The sequence below is a fragment of the Silurus aristotelis genome, assembly GCF_946808225.1.
Source record: "Silurus aristotelis genome assembly, chromosome: 5".
NCBI classification, from domain to species: Eukaryota; Metazoa; Chordata; class Actinopteri; order Siluriformes; family Siluridae; genus Silurus; species Silurus aristotelis.
Window position 1 is genome coordinate 3974279 of NC_139578.1, and position 22215 is coordinate 3996493.

General features: G+C 29.0%; 1 protein-coding gene across 1 annotated transcript in view; it reads left to right on the forward strand.

The window, feature by feature from the left end:
* Positions 1 to 21805, forward strand: part of LOC310726377 (uncharacterized protein) — a 46840-nt gene extending 25035 nt beyond the window's left edge. The window contains exons 2-5 of the mRNA XM_083541898.1: positions 19634 to 19831; positions 20017 to 20067; positions 20188 to 20318; positions 21257 to 21805. Of these exons, the coding sequence (XP_083398024.1) occupies positions 19634 to 19831; positions 20017 to 20067; positions 20188 to 20294 (356 nt within the window). The 3' untranslated portion in view covers positions 20295 to 20318; positions 21257 to 21805. The remainder of the gene's footprint in view (positions 1 to 19633; positions 19832 to 20016; positions 20068 to 20187; positions 20319 to 21256) is intronic.
* Positions 21806 to 22215: the final 410 nt, after the last annotated feature.

Genomic DNA, 22215 nt, shown 5'->3' on the forward strand with positions numbered 1-22215 from the left:
CAGTTTAAAATACTCAGTTATTGCTTAAAAATATTAACACAGACCGGAGAATCTATTTCGTCTCTCGAATCCAATTAATCACTAAAGTAAGTGTTTTGCATGAAACTTTTCAAAAAATTCTAAAATGTATGTAATTCCATTATCATATCATAACCACTAGCTATGTTATTATATTTTATATGTAAGATTGTACCAACTAACAAGACAAAAATTATGTATAACAGTATATAATGGCAGGTTAAGACAAAATTTCTAAAATGGAGCAATAATAAATAAAATTATAAGTTTTTGCTTCATGGCCACATGATGTGTGACTACTGGATATAAGATGGTCTTTGGCGCAGGCATAGCTCTAACAGTTGAACCAAGTAAGTTAATGATAGTAAAAATGTACAGTTCTGATCCATTTAAACTAAATTGAGCAATTTCAGTTCAAGTGTCCCACTAAACTCAATTAGGTAATATGTTTTATGTAAAAAAGGCAAGCCAATCAAAGCACAAATAACCTATTTTTGTAAAAAAAAAAAAGTTGTTGGTGAGTGTTCTGGATATTTGATATGCTAGCAATGTTGCTTTCTATGATGAAATGTTGTAAAACATTGTAAATGTCTGACATTTGGAGTATTTTTAATACTTGAGGATTCAACTTGCCAATATTTCGGTGTAGTAACAGAACTTGGAAATATAAATTTTATTGGCAACTACAAACATGAAATATGCTAATCATAATAATGGATGTTACAGTGTTCAAGGATGCACTCTTAGAAGGACATTGCTGATATACTGATGTTTCTTAACTTAAGCACCATGTCAATCTACACCATGTCAATGTACTTTGACAATATTGATGGGTAGAACTGAGATCTTTGCAGCTCCATTGTAGAAAATTTAAGCTAGAGCTTGGGTTACAGTTTGATTAAAAGTGTGCATGATATTCTACAATGAATGGACATCCTGGGTATACTGACCCAACCTTAGTCCAGTATCCCTTATTCTTGATTCAAAGCAATTACTAAAGTTGAATGAATGGAGGTATTGCGCCAGTGTATGCCAGTGTTAGCAGTTTGCATGTTTTTGTATGGCTATACAAGAGTGTGTGACTTACACAGGAGGGCAGAAACTAATATTTGGGAAAGGAACAAGGCTCACAGTAATATCAGGTAATGCTTTTAAATAAAATGCATGTTTTACATAAATGACCATATCTACTGTAGGGAAAATTATTGTGCAATTTGGGGCAACTTTTACTTAACACATTGCCTGGGGGTCTTTCTTGATGGAAGGTGTTTTTTGTTCAATATTTTCACACTGTGTGACTACTGGTGGTGGATTTAAGATTTTCTTTGGTGAAGGTATCAATCTGGGAATTGAAACAAGTACGTGTTTATTATCACTTTTTACAGTTAAATTGTAGCATCGAATTACATTATTTAATTATATTTATCTTAATTAGGTTACATTTAGCAATGAAATGGATTGTGGGATGAAACACATTTATATCCTTGATTTTTATCGAAAACCTTGGGCAATAATTGGCTTGAAGTATTTACAGGTGTGAGGCAAGGTTATAAAAGTTTAATAGTCATAAAATGATGGAACATTCTATATTTATATATTATAGTATAGCATAAAGTGTAGGATGTTAGCAGCAGGAGTATAGTTTTTGTGCAGTTGTGTAACAGTGTGTGACTGATGGCGTAAAATTAATTTTTGGAAAAGGAACGTCTCTGATAGTAAATTCAGGTAGTATGGGATAATCTTTTTATATATATATATATATATATATATATATATATATATATATATATATATATATATATATATATATATATATATATATAATGCCCTATATCACACATTCTTTTACCATAGGCACTATTTTTGGCTTAATTAAATCTTTGCCATGTTATTTAAAAAATCTTATGTTGTAAAATGTTATAACCTAATATAAAATACTATACTATAGCCCCAAAAAATAAATTATAAATACTATAGCTTCAACTAAAATTCTACAACCTATATAATGTTTTATTAAATTGGGTATAACATATAAATGTACTATATTCATACTATATGATCACTAATACTATCACCCAGTCTAAATACAACAAAACCCATAATACCTAAAATACTACAACCTATATAATGAATTATTAAATTGTATATAATACTTAAAATATTACACAATTAAAATATTTAAAAAACTTTTGTACATGTATAAGAACTAATACACCCTGTCAGAGTAATTGACTAGGCTGAAATCGATGTGTGTCATATTCTGACAAGATTATATTTGGTAAAGGCATCAAAGTTACTGTTAATCCAAGTAAGTTTAAGTTTTAATATTTTATTTATCAAACTTATTTAAAGTTGAAAGCGTATGTGTTTTTTTTCTTATGTGTTTACTGATGCTTTACACCAGTACATTCAAATTGTACAGTTTCATTACATTTGGTGTATTATTTATAACTTTATCCTACCTGATCTTGTTTATTTACAGTAATATCACCTTAAAAGATACTAAATACATTGACATATATTATTACTGAAATCCTATATTCTAATATAAAATATTAAACTTTAAAAACAAATACTATAACCTATAACTTATTTAATTGTTTATTAAATTAGGTAGAAAATGTAAATATATAAAATGTCTATTTAAAAAAATATAATAATAATTGAACTGGTTGAACTGTAATAGTAATTGACTAGGCTGATATCAATGTGTGTCATATAACACGATTATATTCGGTAAAGGTACCAAGGTTACTGTTCATCCAAGTAAGTTCAAGTTTTTAATATCAAATTCAAAAAACATTTTTTGTACAATAATGCTTATGTGTTTCTTTACATGTTTCAATTTTTTTTACTTAGAATCCGGCAGTTCATAATCTAAATATCTTGCTCACTGAAATTGATTCTAGGCATGGTAGAGAATTGGTTTGCAGTTGATAACGTCTTTGTCGCATGTTTGTTGGATATATTTAGTATAGTTCTTCTATATATTTGGTGCATGACATGAAAAAAACCCTAAGTATTATTAGCATCTTAGGTGTCAAATATGACATGTAAATGAATATACCCAGAAGTATTTGGTGCAGAGTTCACTATAGTGTGAATGCTGCAGGACAAAGAATTTACTTTGGAAAAGGAACAGTACTGCACATAGAGTCAAGTAAGAATTTCTCACTTCCATCACCTACTTTAAAATGCTATAATATAACCCATAATTCTACTGTATAATCTCACCTACAATATGAAATTAAATTAAAAATAAACAACAACAAAAATAATTTGATACCTGTAAGATTGGTGGATTTGATTGCCAACTGTATCTTCTACATTCTACAATCTAATTAAGATATGTTTAATTTGTTAATATTTGGAGAATATTTGCAAAATACATAGAATCAGTAGATGCATTAAAAAGAGAGAAAATAGTTCTTGAATTTTGTGATTTTTTTAAAACTTTGTACAGTATTTCTACTAGCCTTTTTGCTAGAGGGTTTACTAGTGTGTGAATGATGGGCGACAAAGGATTTTCTTCGGAAAAGGGACAGCACTACACATAGAGTCAAGTAAGAAATGATTATGAGTTTATTAAAGAACTTAAGTTAATTGCAAGTAGCTCAAATCCACAGATATTTAAAATGGTGCTTAATTTTATTGTCATTGATTAAAACAACCTAGAATTCTAAAATTAAATGACGTGAATGGACAGAAAATGGATAGGAAAAAGGTCCTATTTGGGAAACACATTGATTTAGTAGCTAAATTATATACATTAATACAAGGACATTGGTCTTAGATGTTATAGCATTTTTTTTTGTATAATAAAAGCTATTTTTTTTGGCATTGCAGTTAATTGTCCTTAGATATTCCTAATTAATATGATTATTATTACCTGGACAAAAAAAAATCTATACTACTAGTGTAAGCACTGAGATTTATATTAAAAATACTAATGCTAAAAATTCTGGGAATTTCTTTACATATAATACGTCACAATTATATATTATAAAGTGTTGAATGACCACAGGACTGAATATATCCAGTAGGCTATTTGCTAAAGGGTTTGCCAGTGTGTGAATGATGCAGGACGTAAAATGATCTTTGGAAAAGGAACAGTACTACATATAGAGTCAAGTAAGATGTAATTGTTTATTAATTCCTGAAACTGATTGCATTCTTTTGAAGGAAAACACTCTTTCTTGTTAATAGATATAAAAGAATAAAACATGATGGGACAAGTGGATAGTTGGAAAAAGTTAGATAAAGGAATTTGTATTTAAAATTTACCCCAGTTTTTTGCTGTGATAAAATGTTTTAATGTCATTTTAACCATAGGTCCCCTGGTGGTCTAGTGGTTAAGATGCAGCGCTCCCACCGCTGCGACCCGGGTTCGATTCCCGGTCAGGGAACCATCCCCAGCCACTCTTAGTGCCGGTCCCAAGCCCGGATAAATTGGGGAGGGTTGCGTTAGGAAGGGCGTCCAGCGTAAAACATGTGCCAAATCAAACGTGCGGAGGATCCGCTGTGGCTACCCCTAACGGGAGAAGCCGAAAAGAAAGTTTAATGTCATTTTAACCATCATTGGTTCTGTTCACAAGATCTTGATTTTGATGTTAGATATTTCTATTGCCTTGTATATTTGCTGTAATTTATTTAAGATTACTCGGACAAATTATTAATATTAGCAATTATGGTGTAATTGAATAAAATATGGTATTTCATATGATATTAGATGTCAAATATCTAGATATCTAATATATCTAGAAGTCTTTTTTGTGCTGGGATTCAGTAGTGTGTGACTGATGGGGGATTGCGAATTATCTTTGGAAAAGCAACAATACTACACATAGAACCAAGTAAGAAAAGTTTATTTGGACTGATAGATACATTTGTAATAGTAAATATAATATCATAGATATTATACACATGCACATTGCCATGTACATTTCTTGTTTTATACCAGTATGTTGAATGGTCTAAGGAATTGCAAATCAGTGTGTAATTGTGAACCATTTAAGCTGGGACTTATTGTTGGGGAGTTTTAGATGTGCAACTACCGGAGGTTCATTCAGAAAAATAATTTTTGCTACAGGTTTCAAGTTATTAATTGAATCACGTAAATTCTTATGTTAAGCATGTGTAAAATCCATTTATTCTTAAAATGTTTGTGGATGCTAGTGTCTTATGCTGTGATGAGAATTATAAGTTGATAGTAAATGCGAAATACAATTTTTTAAAATTGTATTGGGATAATTGAGATAGCTGTGAATATTTATATAAAATAATCTCTAATTTAAATGTACACGCAGTATATAACAGAACATAAAAAAATTATATAACTTTAAACTTCCAAAATAGTTAATTATAGAATACTAGCTTGAACTTTGTCACTTATGATTTAGGCTTTAGTTTTAATGTCATTTCAGCCAACCTTAGCATTCAAAAGTGACTGAACTGACAATAAGCATATATTTTATTTGGCTACTAATATTTCTATAAAAAGTAGTGAGGCTAAGTTGTCTTTATACTTAAAACTCTTCATTGAATACCTCATATGATATGAAGAACATAAACGAATGACTATAGCCAGAAGTCTTTTTGCTTTGAGGTTCAGTACTGTGTGAATGATGGGGGGCAAAAAATAATCTTTGGAAAAGGGACATTACTACACATAGAGTCAAGTAAGAAATGATTATCAGTTTTAATTTATAATGTTAAAAAAGCAATATTATTATTATTAATAGTAATAATACTGGTAGTAATATAAGTATTTTGTTGAAAGTAAATATGTTTGTAAATTGCTGAAACTTTTAATATTCTTATGTATGTATGTACTTAAAATTCAAGCATGGGGGATATTATATAAAAAATAATAATTTGCCTCAATAATATCGCCATAGCGAGCAAATTCTAGCTAGCTTAATTTTTTTTTTGCTGGGAAAAAAAGCAAAAATCAATTGAGGTGTAAATGAATTAAGTTAGTATTCATAAAAGCATTTTTTGCTAAAGAGTTATAATGTGATAATATATGATAATGTGTGAATGCTGGAGGTGCTGCAGCAAAACTGTTCTTCGCTACTGGAATCAAGTTAGTAATTGAATCACGTAAGTGAATATTTAAAAAAGAACAATAAATCAAAAAAGACAAAGTATAAAATACATTCCTGTTTAAATTGCTGAGGTAAAGGTAGTTTAAGTATCTTCGGTAATTTGTATTGAATCCAACCCTACAAAATTGTAGTGTGTAAAGTAAAGTTAGAAAATAACTTTATATGTTATTAGCTCACTAATGTTCATTGTCTATTAGGCTAAGCAGTTTTTGCTTTAAAGTCTCATAGTGTGTGACTACTGGAGGTTATGGCAAAATTATCTTTGGGAGGGCGACCAAACTGATAGTGCAGTCACGTAAGTCAAATTTGACTTGAGTTTCATAAGTTTAATGTTGATTCCTTTTAAGGTTGAGAAGAATTTTCTCAATGTCCCAAAAAATTTCTACTCGAAAAACTTATAAATAATATAAAGAATACATTTTTTTTGACCTAAGTAGTCAAGTAGTGTGGATAAAGCTTTAAGTTGAGATAACTACATACCATAACAATTCTCTCAAACATTAATTTTAGTTGTTATTAGCAGTTAATTTTTTGTTTAGATGCCTGTATATATTCCTATTAAAAAGCAAAAAAAAAAAAAAAAAAAAAGAATGAATTGGTTTGACCAATGGCTAAGTATGACATAGAAATATAGGATTATAGGAATTTCTTATATATTTCTTAAATAGAATAAGGCATAGACTAACCGAAAAATAATGAATATATCCAGTAGTCTATTTGCTAAAAGGTTCACCAGTGTGTGAATGATGCAGGACATAAAATCTTCTTTGGAAAAGGAACAGTATTACACATAGAATCAAGTAAGAGATAATTATTAATTTATTTTTACAAACCTTATTGTATTATTCTAAGGTAAAAGACTTTTCCTTGTCAATAGATAAAAAATTTAATTTTAAAAACATAATTTTTTTTTTATTTGATGGGACAAGGTGATATTTGGAAAGAACACAGAATTAGTAACTAAATTATGTAAACAAAGTAGTATTTGAATTTTTTGACAATAATAAATTACATGTTCATGTATACCATGATAATTTTTATTAAACAAACTAGCTTGCATGGTCACTGGAGTATTAAAGTAATTCAGAAAATGTGATTAACCAAGCCTAAATAAAATACATTTGTAAAGACCTATATTGGATCAAAAATCTCTCGAACAATAAAAGTAATTTTTTTAGTAGTTTTAAGCTACGAAATGTACTTGCCTTTACCTGTAAAATTGGATGACAATGTAACATGTAAAGAATAAATACAAAGATATACAGTATATACACGTGTATAGTAAGTAAAAGTTCAATATATATAATTTTTATATAGTTTTCTTGTAATGTAATATACTATATGAAATCACTAAAATAATAGATAATGCTAAAGAACATAGCATTGTGTGACAGTCGGAAACAAGCTTGTATTTGGTCAGGGTGTCAAGCTGACTGTAAATGATAGTAAGTACTTATAAATTTCAATTTAAATATGTTTTGCATGCCATGATTTTTTACAAGGGTTATAATTATGGTTATAAATAAGATGTTATTTCTTTAGTATGTTTAACTTTCTTAAATTTTAAATTTTGAAGTACTAGAACTACAAAAAGTTCATGATCTGTTGCTTTATATCTTTATACTAATAGTACATATCATGTAAGGTAGCTTGCATTTCTTAACAAAGAAAGTAAACGTGCTTGAAAGTGTAAGTGAACTTAATGATAATGAGTTTTTAATAATTTTAATACTGGATATGGATTGGGGAAAATGTACGTTGCTACAGGAATCAGGTTAGCAACTGAATCAAGTAAATATATTAACTATTTTTGAATTCTGAAAGAAAAACCAAAAGGATTGATTAACATGTGGTTATATTTTTAAAGCGTACTGGATTTTAGTGTTATTTGTGTCTTTATTAATGCCAATCACTAGTATTATTTAACAGTAGTTGTTATTTTTTGTATTCTCATTCACTGGCAAACTACAAACAGATTTTTTGCTACAGTTTGTTCATATGAGTAAACAATGAGGAAGTAAATAATCTATAAGTTAATTTGTATGTTGAACTTTGAATCTAAAGAGAAGGAAATTATTGTACAAGGCATCAGTACTGTGTGACACCAGGAAACACAAAAATCATATTTGGAAAAGGAATCAAATTGACAGTGACAGCTAGTGAGTACAAGTGTATTTTATTCCTTATTTAAATAATAAGAAAATTATATATGCAAACCTACAGATTTAAGATGCGGATTATTCTTAAGTTTAATTATTTGTATTGTAATTAATAAAAGTATGAATTTGATCATTTATTCAAAGAAAGAAATTTGTTATGAAAATACAACATGTAATGTTATGAAAATACAACAAATTTATGAAAATACAAAAAAAATCTTTGGGTGTAGTATTCTTGAAAAAGTGTAAACAAGAGCAAAGTACATTAAGCTCCAAGCTAATTTTTATGTTGAATTTTAATGCTAAAGATGGGGATTTATTGTCTAAGGCATTAGTACTGTGTGACACAAGCCACCACGAAAATCATATTTGGAACAGGAATCAAATTGACAGTGACAGCTAGTGAGTACAAGTGTATTTTATTCCTTATTTAAATAATAAGAAAATTATATATGCAAACCTACAGATTTAAGATGCGGATTATTCTTAAGTTTAATTATTTGTATTGTAATTAATAAAAGTATGAATTTGATCATTTCTTCAAAGGAAGAAATTTGTTATGAAAATACAACAAATTTATAAAAATACAAAAAATCTTTGGGTGTAGTATTCTTGAAAAAGTGTAAACAAGAGCAAAGTACATTAAGCTCCAAGCTAATTTTTATGTTGAATTTTAATGCTAAAGATGTGGAAATTATTGTCTAAGGCATTAGTACTGTGTGACACAAGGCACCACGAAAATCATATTTGGAACAGGAATCAAATTGACAGTGACAGCTAGTGAGTACAAGTGTATTTCATTTATTATTTAAATAATGGGAAAAATAATATATACATACCTACAGATTTAAGCTGCAGATTATTCTTAAGGTTAAATATTTGTATTGTAATTAATAAAAGTATGAGTTTGATCATTTCTTCAATGGAGGTCTACATTAGTCCATTATAATTTTAAGGATTTGCATACATATTGCATGTAATTAAAGCTCAAAAAGATATGTATAAAGCATACTTAATTCGATGGTGTAATCTGTTATTAAGGATAGGGATGTGATACACTTCAAAATTATAAAATGAAATTTCTATGTGTATATATAGAAATGTAATATTATAAAAATACAACACATTTCTGAAATCTTTAGGTGTAGTAGTCTTGACAAGTGTAAACAAGAGCAAAGTACATTAAGCTTTAAGCTAATTTTAATGTTGAATTTTAATGCTAAAGATGTGGAATTATTGTCTAAGGCATTAGTACTGTGTGACGCAAGGGAACACGAAAATCATATTTGGAACAAGAATCAAATTAACAGTGACAACTAGTGAGTACAACTGTCATTTCTTAATAAAAAAAAAAAGGTAGGTTATTTACAATACAATATATTTTTTTAACTAATCTTATATAGAGATCCAATTGATCAGGATTCACAATTAAAAATGTATAAAATGTTCATACTAAATATTGGTTTGAACCTAAAATACATAGTCATCATGGCTAAAAATCACATCATCATATCAAGTTTAGTGCACTTATTGTTGAGACGTTTGTTATTGTGTGGATTATGCAAATAAGATCATCCTTGGAAAAGCAACAACACTGATTGTTCAGTCTAGTAAGTATTATCATTAATATTTAATATATGAGGATTAGTATACAATAATGCTATAATACACTTTGCAAAATTACATTCAGCCAGATTTTTACCAAAGAACCAGAGCTACCAAAAACCAAGACCACATGTAAGCTGCAATAATCAATATAATACTATCATTAACACTATGTCAAATTCAATGACCAAAAATAAAGTTGATTTCTTAAATGTTTCATATTATAATATTAAATTTACATAGTTTACCTGAGGCAGTACTTGAGCTGATGCTAGTAATTCTTGACATAATCCTAAATTGAACAATAGACAATTTATAGATTGAGAAATTTTCCCACTGTTGGACGAATAAAGGTATATCTTATCTTAAAGGTTGATATAGTTCTACTATCGATTGTATGACAAGAGACGTCATTTAGAATCATTATGTTTTCTAAGAAGCTATTATTATTTTTATTATTAATTATTATTATTATTATTAATATTGTACAATATGTCTTTATAATGAAAATGTACAGCTAAAGCTTAAACATTTCTGTCACACATACATATGTAAGTTTTTGATATGAGAACAATAGCAGTGTGAATGATGGATTTCGAATAATATTTGGCAAGGGCACTTTACTCACAGTTAATGCAAGTAAGTAACACTTTAAATGAATTTATAAATTAATATACATTAATTTTGGCAAGAATGATACATATAAATGAGGATAAACTTGCATAATTTCCTAAAATGTTAGTTTCCAGATAACATAAATAGAAGCTAATAGTATACAGAAATATTGTTATGGTGTATTTACTTTCAATTCAAGTTACTTCAGTATAATTTATGAAATGCTCTTGCTTCATTAACAAATCATATATGTCATTTGCCTGGTCAACATATTACATGATTGGATTTAAGATTGCTGTTATGAAATTATCAAAGTAGTTCAAAGTGTGTAAGAATTATGCTTACTTTTCAAAAAAATGCTTATTGTTAGGTAGTTTGATTATGTGTGACTGCTGGTGGTGGACTGAGTAAATTAATCTTTGCTACACAAATCAAATTATCAATCGAATCTCGTAAGTCCAATTGTAATTTGTATTTTTCAACTTTACAAAATCAAGTTAACCAGAAGGAAATGTTTGAAAATATGTTTCTTATATTAATTATATGCAAAAATTACAATATTATAAGATGCAAAGCATACTTAAGTAGAGTAACAGAGATACATGTTTCAGCACTTTATATGATTAAAGAATTTTAACCACATGCATTACATTCAAATTACACAAACTGCTATAACTTTCAATAATTCCAGTCAAGTGGCTTTTATGGTCATTTCAACTATATACAGTACAGTACACAGTAAAATAAAACATTTGGAAAGTGCTGTTAGGTTATTTGAAAACGCAAAATTGAAAGTAAAATGAAAGATATCGTTGATGAACGTAACATTGTGTGACAGCGGGAACCAAGCTTATACTTGGTCAAGGCATCAAACTAACTGTTAATTGTAGTAAGTATTTATAATAATTATAATATTCTTTGCATTGCAGTAGTGTGGTCCTGTAAAGCATAATTTTCTTGTAATTTTTTATATAATATGTTTTAATGTTCAATGACATTTAAGCCAAACAGGATAAGTTATACATGCTTAAAGTATTTCCATTAAGGAAAACATCTTTTAAAAATATATTTGCTTTCTGAAGTTACAATTGTATAAAGTTATATTAAACAGATAGTAAACAGATGAACCTGGTGTTCTAGCTTATTGTAGGATAGTTTGATAATGTGTGACTAGTGGTGGTGGAGTGGGCAAACTTTATTTTGCTACTGGAATCAAGTTGATAATTGAATCAAGTAAGTGTCTAAACAATTGAAGAATTTTAGAAGCTAAGATCAAGGAAATAAGTGATAAATCTACTAACATAGATTATACATTTAATGCAGTTTTTACAGTTAAATAGTGAATATATATAGAGAGAGAACATAATATAAATATACAATTCAGCTAGTACAAATATTTTTTTTTAAGGTTTAGTTTTACCTATTTAGATCTACCTTCGTTTTTGCATTGCAATCTCACTATGTGTGACTACTGGAGGATTTGGGAAAATGATCTTTGGGAAGGCAACAAAACTAATAGTGCAGTCACGTAAGTTTTTTTTGCCTTAATTGAATTCCAGATTATGGATTCACAAATTGACTAAAATAATTATCTTTGAAAGTCTGTAGCATTTGTCATTAAAATGAAAGTTATTAATGAACATTTTTGTGTTTTTATTAAGCTACATTACAACCGTAAACCTAGGTATAGTAGTTTTGGTCAGTTCAAACAAATATCCAGTCTGTAGTTAATGTGTATGTTGAATGAATGAGGAAATTATTGTCTCAGGCAGTAACATTGTGTGACTTCTGGATACCAGAAAATCATATTTGGAACCTGGACCAAATTGACAGTGACAGCTAGTGAGTAAATATGAATTCATTCATGGTACCTGTGTAAAGACAAGAACATTGTTCAAACATTATTAGTAACAATTTTTAAAGTCAAAAATAAGAATGATTAAACATTTATTCGTTGATAGATTTAAAAGTTGATAGATAATGCCAAATGAAAGATAATGTTAATGAGCATAGCATGGTGTGACACCAGGATATAAGTTAATTTTCAGTCAATACATCAAGCTTTCTGTTAATTATAGTAAGTACTTATTTGTTATCATGATAATTACATAATATTACATACAGTTTCCTGAGTTTGGTTAGAATGAGAAAATTTTGTAGTTTTTTTGAACTTTTTTATTTGCTTCTTTTTTTTTTTTACATCTACTGTAGTCTATATTCATTAATTTAATGCTTAATTAATGTCAAGAAATACATAATTCTATCATGTACCTAAAATAAAAAAATAAAAAAATAAATTTTTTAACATTTATTAAAACATTATATCTGTAAAAAAAAAACCTTATAAAAGTACAGTAGTTTTGAAATGCTTTGTTGAATAGACTAAATTTGTAGCCGTTATTGTGCAAGGCAATATTATGGTGTGATGTATGGAAACACGAAAATGATATTTGGAATGGGGATCAAATTGACTGTTACAGCTAGTAAGTACTTATTACTTTGTCTTTGATATTAGTATACAAACTTATGTTGAAATTTACATATTGTGTAATGTTTATGCTATATTAAATGACTTACTTTTATTAAAGGCCTGACGATGGATTTTGGTGAAACTTTAAGTTTAAGATAACTACCTTCAATCTGCAGTATAAAAATTATATAGCATGCAAATTTGTGACAATACAATCTACATTGCATCATAATAGATCTGCAAATGGACTATTTTCAATATGTAGCTAATGACAGATATATATGTGTGGAAATACATATCCAGAATTCAAAAACTTTACCCTTACATTCACAATTACATGTACAAAAAAATTCATATGTTAAATGTTAAACATTAGAAACAGTACATTAAAGGACCATGTGTTCATAATATAAAAATGTGGTGAGTAGTGTTTATCTAGAATCTTGCAAATCTGTATGTTGAACTGTATCAGAAATTATTGTCTAAAGAACTATCAATGTGTGACTTATCAAAACAAGAAAATCACATTTGGGCCTGGAGTCAAATTGACTGTAGAATCTAGTAAGTTTTTTTGGGATTCTACTGTGTGAACATAAAGTTATATATTTATTTTATTATTTACATAATTCACATATAATTAACTGTATTGAGATATTATGTGACACACTGTTAGTTAGCAAAAATGTCCAATTCAACATAATCCTGAAATCTTATATTTTTAAAATTAAAAAAGAATATATATAATATATATATATATATATATATATATATATATATATATATATATATATATATATATATATATATATATATATATATATATTCTTTTTTAATTTTAAAGTAGTGTGAACATAAAATTATACACATTTAAAAATATAAAAAAATGCTTTACTACAGTTATTGATAAATATCTTAAATATACCAGTTTCATATGAAATGGACTACAAAATATGAACTCTCTGAAATGATAGATATGTAATGAAAATTTAGCAATGAACATATCATGGTGTGACATTCGGAAACAAGTTTATATTGGGTCAGGGCATCAAGCTTACTATTAATCATAGTAAGTACTTATTTATTATCATGGTAATATACATTATGTGGGATATTTCACCAAGTTGGACAACTTGTGAATACAACTTGTGCTATTACAGCATTTTTTGCTATAGCTGTAATTTTGATAGCCAGTGGGAATTTTAACATTTAAAAAACTATTTGAAAAAAATTATATTAAGACATCTGCTTAATATCGTTATTGACATTGTGAATGTTCGTTACCTTTTTAATTTGAATTTGAATTTAAGTGATATTGTTTAAAACATATCTCTTTTTGTTTTGTAACATCATTTTAGCTTTGATAAGGCATTTTAGATAAAGTATATAAAGTTAAAATAGTAATTATAATTCATTCACAATATTGTTAGTATTGGTGTTTAAACTTAATAGTGTACAAACATGTTCCTTTACTCATAACTCACGAACTTCACAAACAATAAGCTTAAGGTATACATATTAATAGAAAGTCTGCGTATCAGCTTGGATCTTGTAAAATAGGAAAAAAAATGATCTTACATTCCTAAAGTACTTTATGATGGGTAGTTTAATGATGTGTGAATACTAGGGGTGCAGTCGAAAAACTATTATTTGCTTCAGGAATCCAGCTTAAATTTAAATCACGTAAGTGCATTAATGATTTACTGCAATGTTACTGCATCAGCAATAGTATTTATTGAGTTTTCATTCTGTTGTATGGAGTTGAAGTAGCTCAAAATACTTATATTTTTTCATTAATTATTTCACATTGATTATGTATGACAAAAAAGATAATGTAGCAGTTATTTAAGTTTAATATTAGCTTAGAATAACAACATTCAGTAATATTTATATCTGTCTAGCTAAGCAGTTTTTGGTTTGTGGTCTCATAATGTGTGACTGAAGGATATAACAAAGTAATCTTTGGAAAGGCAATGAAAATGATTGTGCTGTCACGTAAGTTTATTGTCTTTGAATAAATGTAGGCATTATAGTATATTTACATATTGCCTACAATTGTTCACTAATTGAGGTGGCATTAAATAAATATACTATAAAAATATACCAAATTATGCTACTGCAAATACTAAATAGCTCACTTATTTAACCAATAAGCTATACATTATATATTTTTTTATATTTATATATTTTTTAAGTTCTTATATTTAGATAAAATACTGAAAAGTACAAGGAAGGATGGGAAATTTGAAATAATTTTTTATTAGATTTTAAGATCAAACAAAGTTTTTTTGGTCATTTTTGCTATAAAACTATGTACCTGGATGCATATGAACAGTTAATTACATAAAATGTCTACACAAATTACATAAACATGACTACATTAAGCAAATATGTATTTATTATCTTAAAATGTAATATGTAATCTATAGTAGCAGTATTGTATAGTATTTCTACAAAGTATATGACCAATTGAAAAGTTGAAAAAGCAAATTTGAATGTTGAAATTATGTGGAAATTATTGTTTAAGGCTGTAGTATTGTGTGACATACGGAAGCCAGAAAATCATATTTGGGAGTGGATGCATATTAACAGTGACAGCTAGTGAGTACTTAATTTTCTTTCAATGTTAAAATTTACAGCAAGAAAAAAAAAATGGTATATCTTTTACAAACAAACTGGTTTATTTCAATAAAAAATATAAAAAAAGATATACCTACCAAATGTAAGCTGGTTATAAGCTTTCACAATAAGCTGTGAATGTAACTATTTTCTTAATTAAAAAGATGTAAAATATTAAAATGTAAAATCTGTTATAAACCTAGCACCTATGCATGGTATAAACCTAGCACCTATGCATGCACAATATAACCCATATTTTAGAATTTGAACTCTAGAACTTTTTGCTGAGGTGTTTGGTAGTGTGTGAATAATGCAAATAACAAGATCATCTTTGGAATTGGAGCAACAATGGTTGTCCAGTCCAGTAAGTGTCTCATTAGCATTTTCATAACCACTTTTACCAACTATTAGCCTACAATACCATTTTTTTTTAACATTTAAAAAATGCTAAGGTAAAAACAATAACCAAATTGACGAAGAAAAAAAATACATGCTGTCATTAAGTATAAGTTAATAAAATATGACATTTTAACCTGTAGATGTTTATAATGCTAACTAAATTAAGTCTAATGTTCAAGACATGTATAACCTGTAGATGTTTTACATGTCTTGAACATTAGACTTAATTTAGTTAGCATTATAATGACAAAACTCTCATTACACTGTAATCAGACTCGTAGGCATTCAAATGTCAAATCTAACCAATATTCGTAGCCAAGAACTTTAAATAACCTTGCATTCATAAATACTGAATGGAGCAAGATTTTAAGAATACTGATAAAAAAAACATATCTACAAGAAAATAATGAAAATGAATAATGAAGGCCAAATAATTTTTTTTTCGTCATACTGTAAGTTTTTGAGATGAACCCATTGGTAGTGTGACTGATGGCTATAAAATGATACTTGGCAAAGGAACCTGGCTCACAGTTCAGTTAAGTAAGTAAAATGACAAAAAATGTGATTATTAATAAAACATTTATATGACATCTGTAACAAACATTTACATAGCTAGGTTAATTCAGTTTTACCAGCAGTCTATACAATATTAAACTATGCAAAATAACCTGATTAATGAAAACAACAAATACAAAAACAAGTTATGAATGTAATTAAGATTTATAAAATTAAAATTGATAAAAGAGTTTACAAGAGTGTTAATGTTGTATGGTGTCATGCTGTGTGAATGAGGGCTTTGGTAAAATCACATTTGCCTCAGGGATAAAACTAACTATCCACACAAGTAAGTACTTTCTGTAGACTACTGATATGGAAAATATTATACTATCAATATTCAGCAATATTCTATATTCTATATTTTAATAAATGATGTTGGTTTTTTTAAGCGAAACTTGCAAAACTTACAAAATGTAGTTGGCAAAACAATTTTCTTAATTATGAAGTTCAAGTAATTGGCCAGATTTTCTTTGCACATTAAGGATAGTCAAATCACTGGAACATTAATGTTGTGTAGTTCCATACTGTGTGAATGATGGCTACAACAAAATCATATTCGCAGCAGGGACCAAACTAACAATCCATACAAGTAAGTTTGTCAGTTTACATATATTTAAGGAATAATCCAGGTTTCGATTTTTTCAAATATTTCTAGATAGTTTTATTTCATATCAGCAAATGGAGACTAAATGTGGAATGGGATGGCACATGCCAAACTTATGATGAGGTGTCCACAAAGTTTTGTTTATATAGTGTATGATAAATAGACCATACATTTAGTAATTTGAGGTCTAAAGCATTATCAAAGTGTTACTTCTGGAAGATGGAAAGTAATATTTGGAACAAGTAATGCTACTGGTAACTATATTACCTAAGTTTGTTGTTTAACTTATTGCAATATTTTTTAGCATTTCTTTCTTTTGTATGTTTAAAGTAGCATTTAGAGTTTTTCTGATACATAACATTGACTAATAATGAAACAGATGACAACACAACAAAGAGGCAACTTTGTGTATTTTATATTATAATAAATATAATAAATAAATATAAAATACATTTTTATTGGGTAAATTGAAAAGGGTTTAAGTTGTGAATTCACACCACATGTAGCTGTAATTGTATTATAATGTGACCTCGGACACACACGTTGAAATACTAATGCTGTACAAAAAACGAAATAAAAACACGGATAATATTATTTCCATTAAAAACAAAGTATATAAAAGTATATAACTATAAACTTAAGTATTAGACATTAGATTATGTACATGCAAAAAAAGCTTAATTACTTTACATTTAAACACGAATTAAATGCAAAAACGATTATTTCGACAAAATGAGAGAGAAAATGAATGTTAACATAAAGATGAGAGAAATACATGAATATAAGATGTTTAACATTAAAAAATTTAAATGAAAAGGGCATACATTTCTTTGAAAGTTTCCATCCTTTGTTTTCATATTGTGTGAATGACTACAATAAGATAATATTTGGTTCGGGTGTAAATATGACAGTTGATAAAAGTAAGTTGAAAACTTTACTACACATACAAAGGTGGACTAATCGTCGATCTTGTAGCTAGCACTCACATTTTTTTACTTGGTTGAAATAATTGATTAGGCTAAAAATTGTTTTAGCTAAGATAATGTGATAAGTCGAGCTAGTCAGTTGAGCTAGTCAAGTATGTGAATACAGAATGGGTATATAAGCATTGTGTTCCTTCCAAAATATTTACATCTGGTTGGCCAAAGTATTTTCTACTTTTCCAAAGAATCTGGAAACTATGGCATATTATTAAAAGTTTCAACAATATACAACATGGCTGACTGGTTTGTAATAAAACCTTAATCTGTGTGAATTTAAACCTAAGGATTAACTTTGGCCATTGTTTTTTATTTTATTTTTTTTATTTCGAGTACTTTCATTGATCAAATGCAAGTTTTGATGTCGTTAAAAAAAATAATTTGGTTAGGTCATTCAAAACTCAAGAGTTTAAGAGGTTTTAAAGTTGTATACAGTACTACAAAGTTATACTTCAAGAGTTAATGACTAATTTTATAATATATTATTTTAGTGTAAGAAATCCAAAAATTAGATGATAAAAATTTTAGATATCCAAACATTTGTATTACTTGGTTGAAATACTCAGAAAAAACACAACTTAACATGATAAACAGAGCTCATGTTTTTATTATGAGAAATATATCTGTGTGAACTGAAGTTAGTACAATTATTAATGTCTTCTCCAATGGTGAATACATCTGTGTTAAGGTTTCAGCAAAAAAATAAATAAAATAATTCGTACATATTCTGTGCAATTTAACTTGTGAATTTGTTGCCAACTTTGAAAGCGTTAATTATAAAATTTCCAGTATATTTGATTGTAGCAAAGCTACACCTTCATAGTCCAGAAAACTGATATCACCACAGAATTTGATTTACAACTGTTTGTTTTAATTTGGAAACCAGAGTCTGCACGTTTAATTTCTGACATCCAGCTTTGGTGCCAATAATAGTGAAAAATTAAGAATACATAGACTTGTATAAAGTAGAGGCTGGGGCTCATTTTTCTATATCTTAAGCTATAGGAATATACAGCCTGTATAGATTCCATATGCATGGCTCCCTAGTGGTCTAGTGGTTAGGATGCGGCGCTTTCACCGCTGTGGCCCGGGTTCGATTCCTCGGTCAGGGAACCAACCCCAGCCATTAGGGTTGCACCAGCCTTAGTGCCGGTCCCAAGCCCAGATAAATGGGGAGGGTTGCGTTAGGAAGGGCATCCATCGTAAAAACATGTGCCAAATCAAACATGTGGATAGTCCGCTGTGGCGACCACTAATGGGAGAAGCCGAAATAAATTTTTATAGATTTCATATGCATGCAATGTTTTTTTTTTAATGTTTGAACTATTAAAATTGTCCTTGTACATTAGTCTATTAATGATTATAATCAGCAAATTATAGCCTTTATACGTTCATAACCAAACTTTGTCTTTTTGAATAGTTGGAAAATATACTGATGGGTCCTAAGATTTATTCCTTTTTAATAATGTTATGTTCTATGTGCTTTGTGTGTGTGTTTACAGAAGAAGAAAAGGTTCCTGAGTATTACAAGGTTGGCACAGATGGTGAAGAATCCTGCCTGGCCACTCGCTTTACAGTTCAAAATGTGACTGACAACATTTGGCCACTTAAAGACCCAGACCAAGCAGGAGCAGTTCGTTTCTCAGGCGAGGAATATTACAGCAGGTTGATATTGAACACCAATAACTGCAATGAAACTGGTAAGGATTTACCATGTGGACATATAATGCAAATAATGTCAGCCAATATGGCACTGGGTTAAGAGTTTTAGAATGAGTATAAGAAAAATGACTATTCAATTGTATTATTTTTCCTACAATATTGCTTTATATATTTGCATATATACTTCATATTTTTTATTCTTTTTTTTTTTTATTTCACATAGACAGTGAATGCAGCACAGCCAAGACTGAAAGTGGAGGTGGTTTCCTTTCAGGTAAATGAAATTTTGCTTTGATTTGTCTATTTTTCATATTCATATATATCTAATTAATCAGTAAATTGTAAATGATGACAAATGCAAATGATGATAACTTATTTACTTATTTATTTGTAGATGCCAAGACAAACTTTTTGGCATTCGGCATCTTCTGGTTGCGGGTTCTCTTCTTGAAGACCGTTGCGTTCAACATCTTGATGACGCTGAAATTCTGGATGGCCTAGACTGGATGGCCTTTTGGGAATTTGGTAAGCATTGTTGATATATCAGAATATGTTTGTCTGGTTTATACATAAATTAACATTCTTTTATTTTATTTTCACAAAGGAAATAAGTATCTATTTGAAAGCTAATGGTAACTGGTTAGCATTTATGTAGAGTTTTTGGATTCGGATATTCAGTGTCTAGACCACCACCATAGAACTCAAACACTTTAATCAGTTAAATTCATAAATATGTCCCTAACCACAACCATGTATATTATTAAAATGTTTCTCCATGAGGGGAAAAAATATTTGATGGATTTTTGGCCATTACTGCTCATAGGTGAATTACACTATATGGATGAAAGTTTGTGCACAATTGACCATAAGACTGATGATTTTTTAACATCCCATTCCACCTTTTGTCCCCATTAGCTGATATAATAACCTTCAATCTTCTGGGAAGATTTTCCACCAGATTTTGTAGACGGCTTGTGGAAATTTGTGTTCATTCATTTAAAAAAGTTTTAGTTAAATCAGGTATTTATGTAGAATGAAGGGTGTTTAGGCCTGGGGTGCAGTCAGCATTCCAGTTCATCCCAAAGGTGTTCAATAGGGTTGAGGTCAGGGCTCTACAGCAGGATCTTTCATTCCAACCCATGTAAAGCATTTGTTCATGGAGTTGGCTTTGTGTACTGGGTCATCGTCATGCTAAAATAGTTTCCAAATTTCCTGCTACTGCATCTAATGACATCCCATACAATTGTGCGCCTTGAACTTTGTGCTAACAATTTGGAGAAGAACCACATATGGCTGGAAAAGTCACTTTTGTCCATATAGTGTATATTCATTATGCATGATTAACCCAACTCTGTATTCAAGTGTTTGTCCTGAGGTATTTGTATTACGCCAATCAAGTGGCAATCAAATGTTTGGAAAAATATTAAAATCGTATTTTTTTTATTTTTATTTTTTTTTTAAAGGTGACACAATCCCTAATTGGAAAGACCCGGATTGGATTTTTGTGCTGTCTACGTGAAGAAAGTGGAATGTTCTTTGTATGTAATGGCAACACGGTTGTCGAAATGCAATGTAATGCAGTTCTTGTTTGCTCATTTAAAATGAGCTCTTACCTTTTACTGTGCTAAAATGCTTACTAATCAATTCAATCCATATATACAACATGCTTTTTTTTTTTTTTTTTTTTTTTATTATGCATGCTTTTAACAATAGACTTTTGTCACAATGTATACTCACATCTAAACATTTGAGTGCTTGTTAAGTCTGAGTTAAGACCTTCAGTTACCAGCACATTTTTCTAAATCCTGTATTTTCATTTACATATCATCTTTCATTTGTATTTCCATATCCACTGCGGAATATATGTATGATTTGAGGTTGATGCTAAGATATATGCACCTACAAATAGTGTATAATGTTTATATGTGGCTTTATTTGTATAGATCACTGTTCATTTATATTAAGACTCTGTGTTTTTGCACATTTAAATAAATCATAAATGCATGAAACAAGTCACAAGATCTCATCCTTTTTGTTTGAGTTTGTTTCTATGCTTACGTATGAACATCAATCAAACTTAACAAAATAAAAAGACATTTTGTCTAATCATGGTAATGCTCTGTATAGACAAAGGTATCAGGAAACTTGACTTTTCCAGCCATATGTGGTTCTTCCCCCAAACTGTTATACAGGTTGTCTTTAGATGCTGTAGCATTAATTTCCCTATTTATTTCCCTATACTTGAACTTCTTCTTCTTTCGGCTGCTCCCATTAGGGGGTCGCCACAGCGGATCATCCGTCTTCATACCACCCTGTCCTCTACATCTGCCTCTTTCACACCAACTACCTGCATGTCTTCCCTCACCACATCCATGAACCTCCTCCTTGGCCTTCCTCTTTTCCTCCTTCCTGGTGGCTCCAT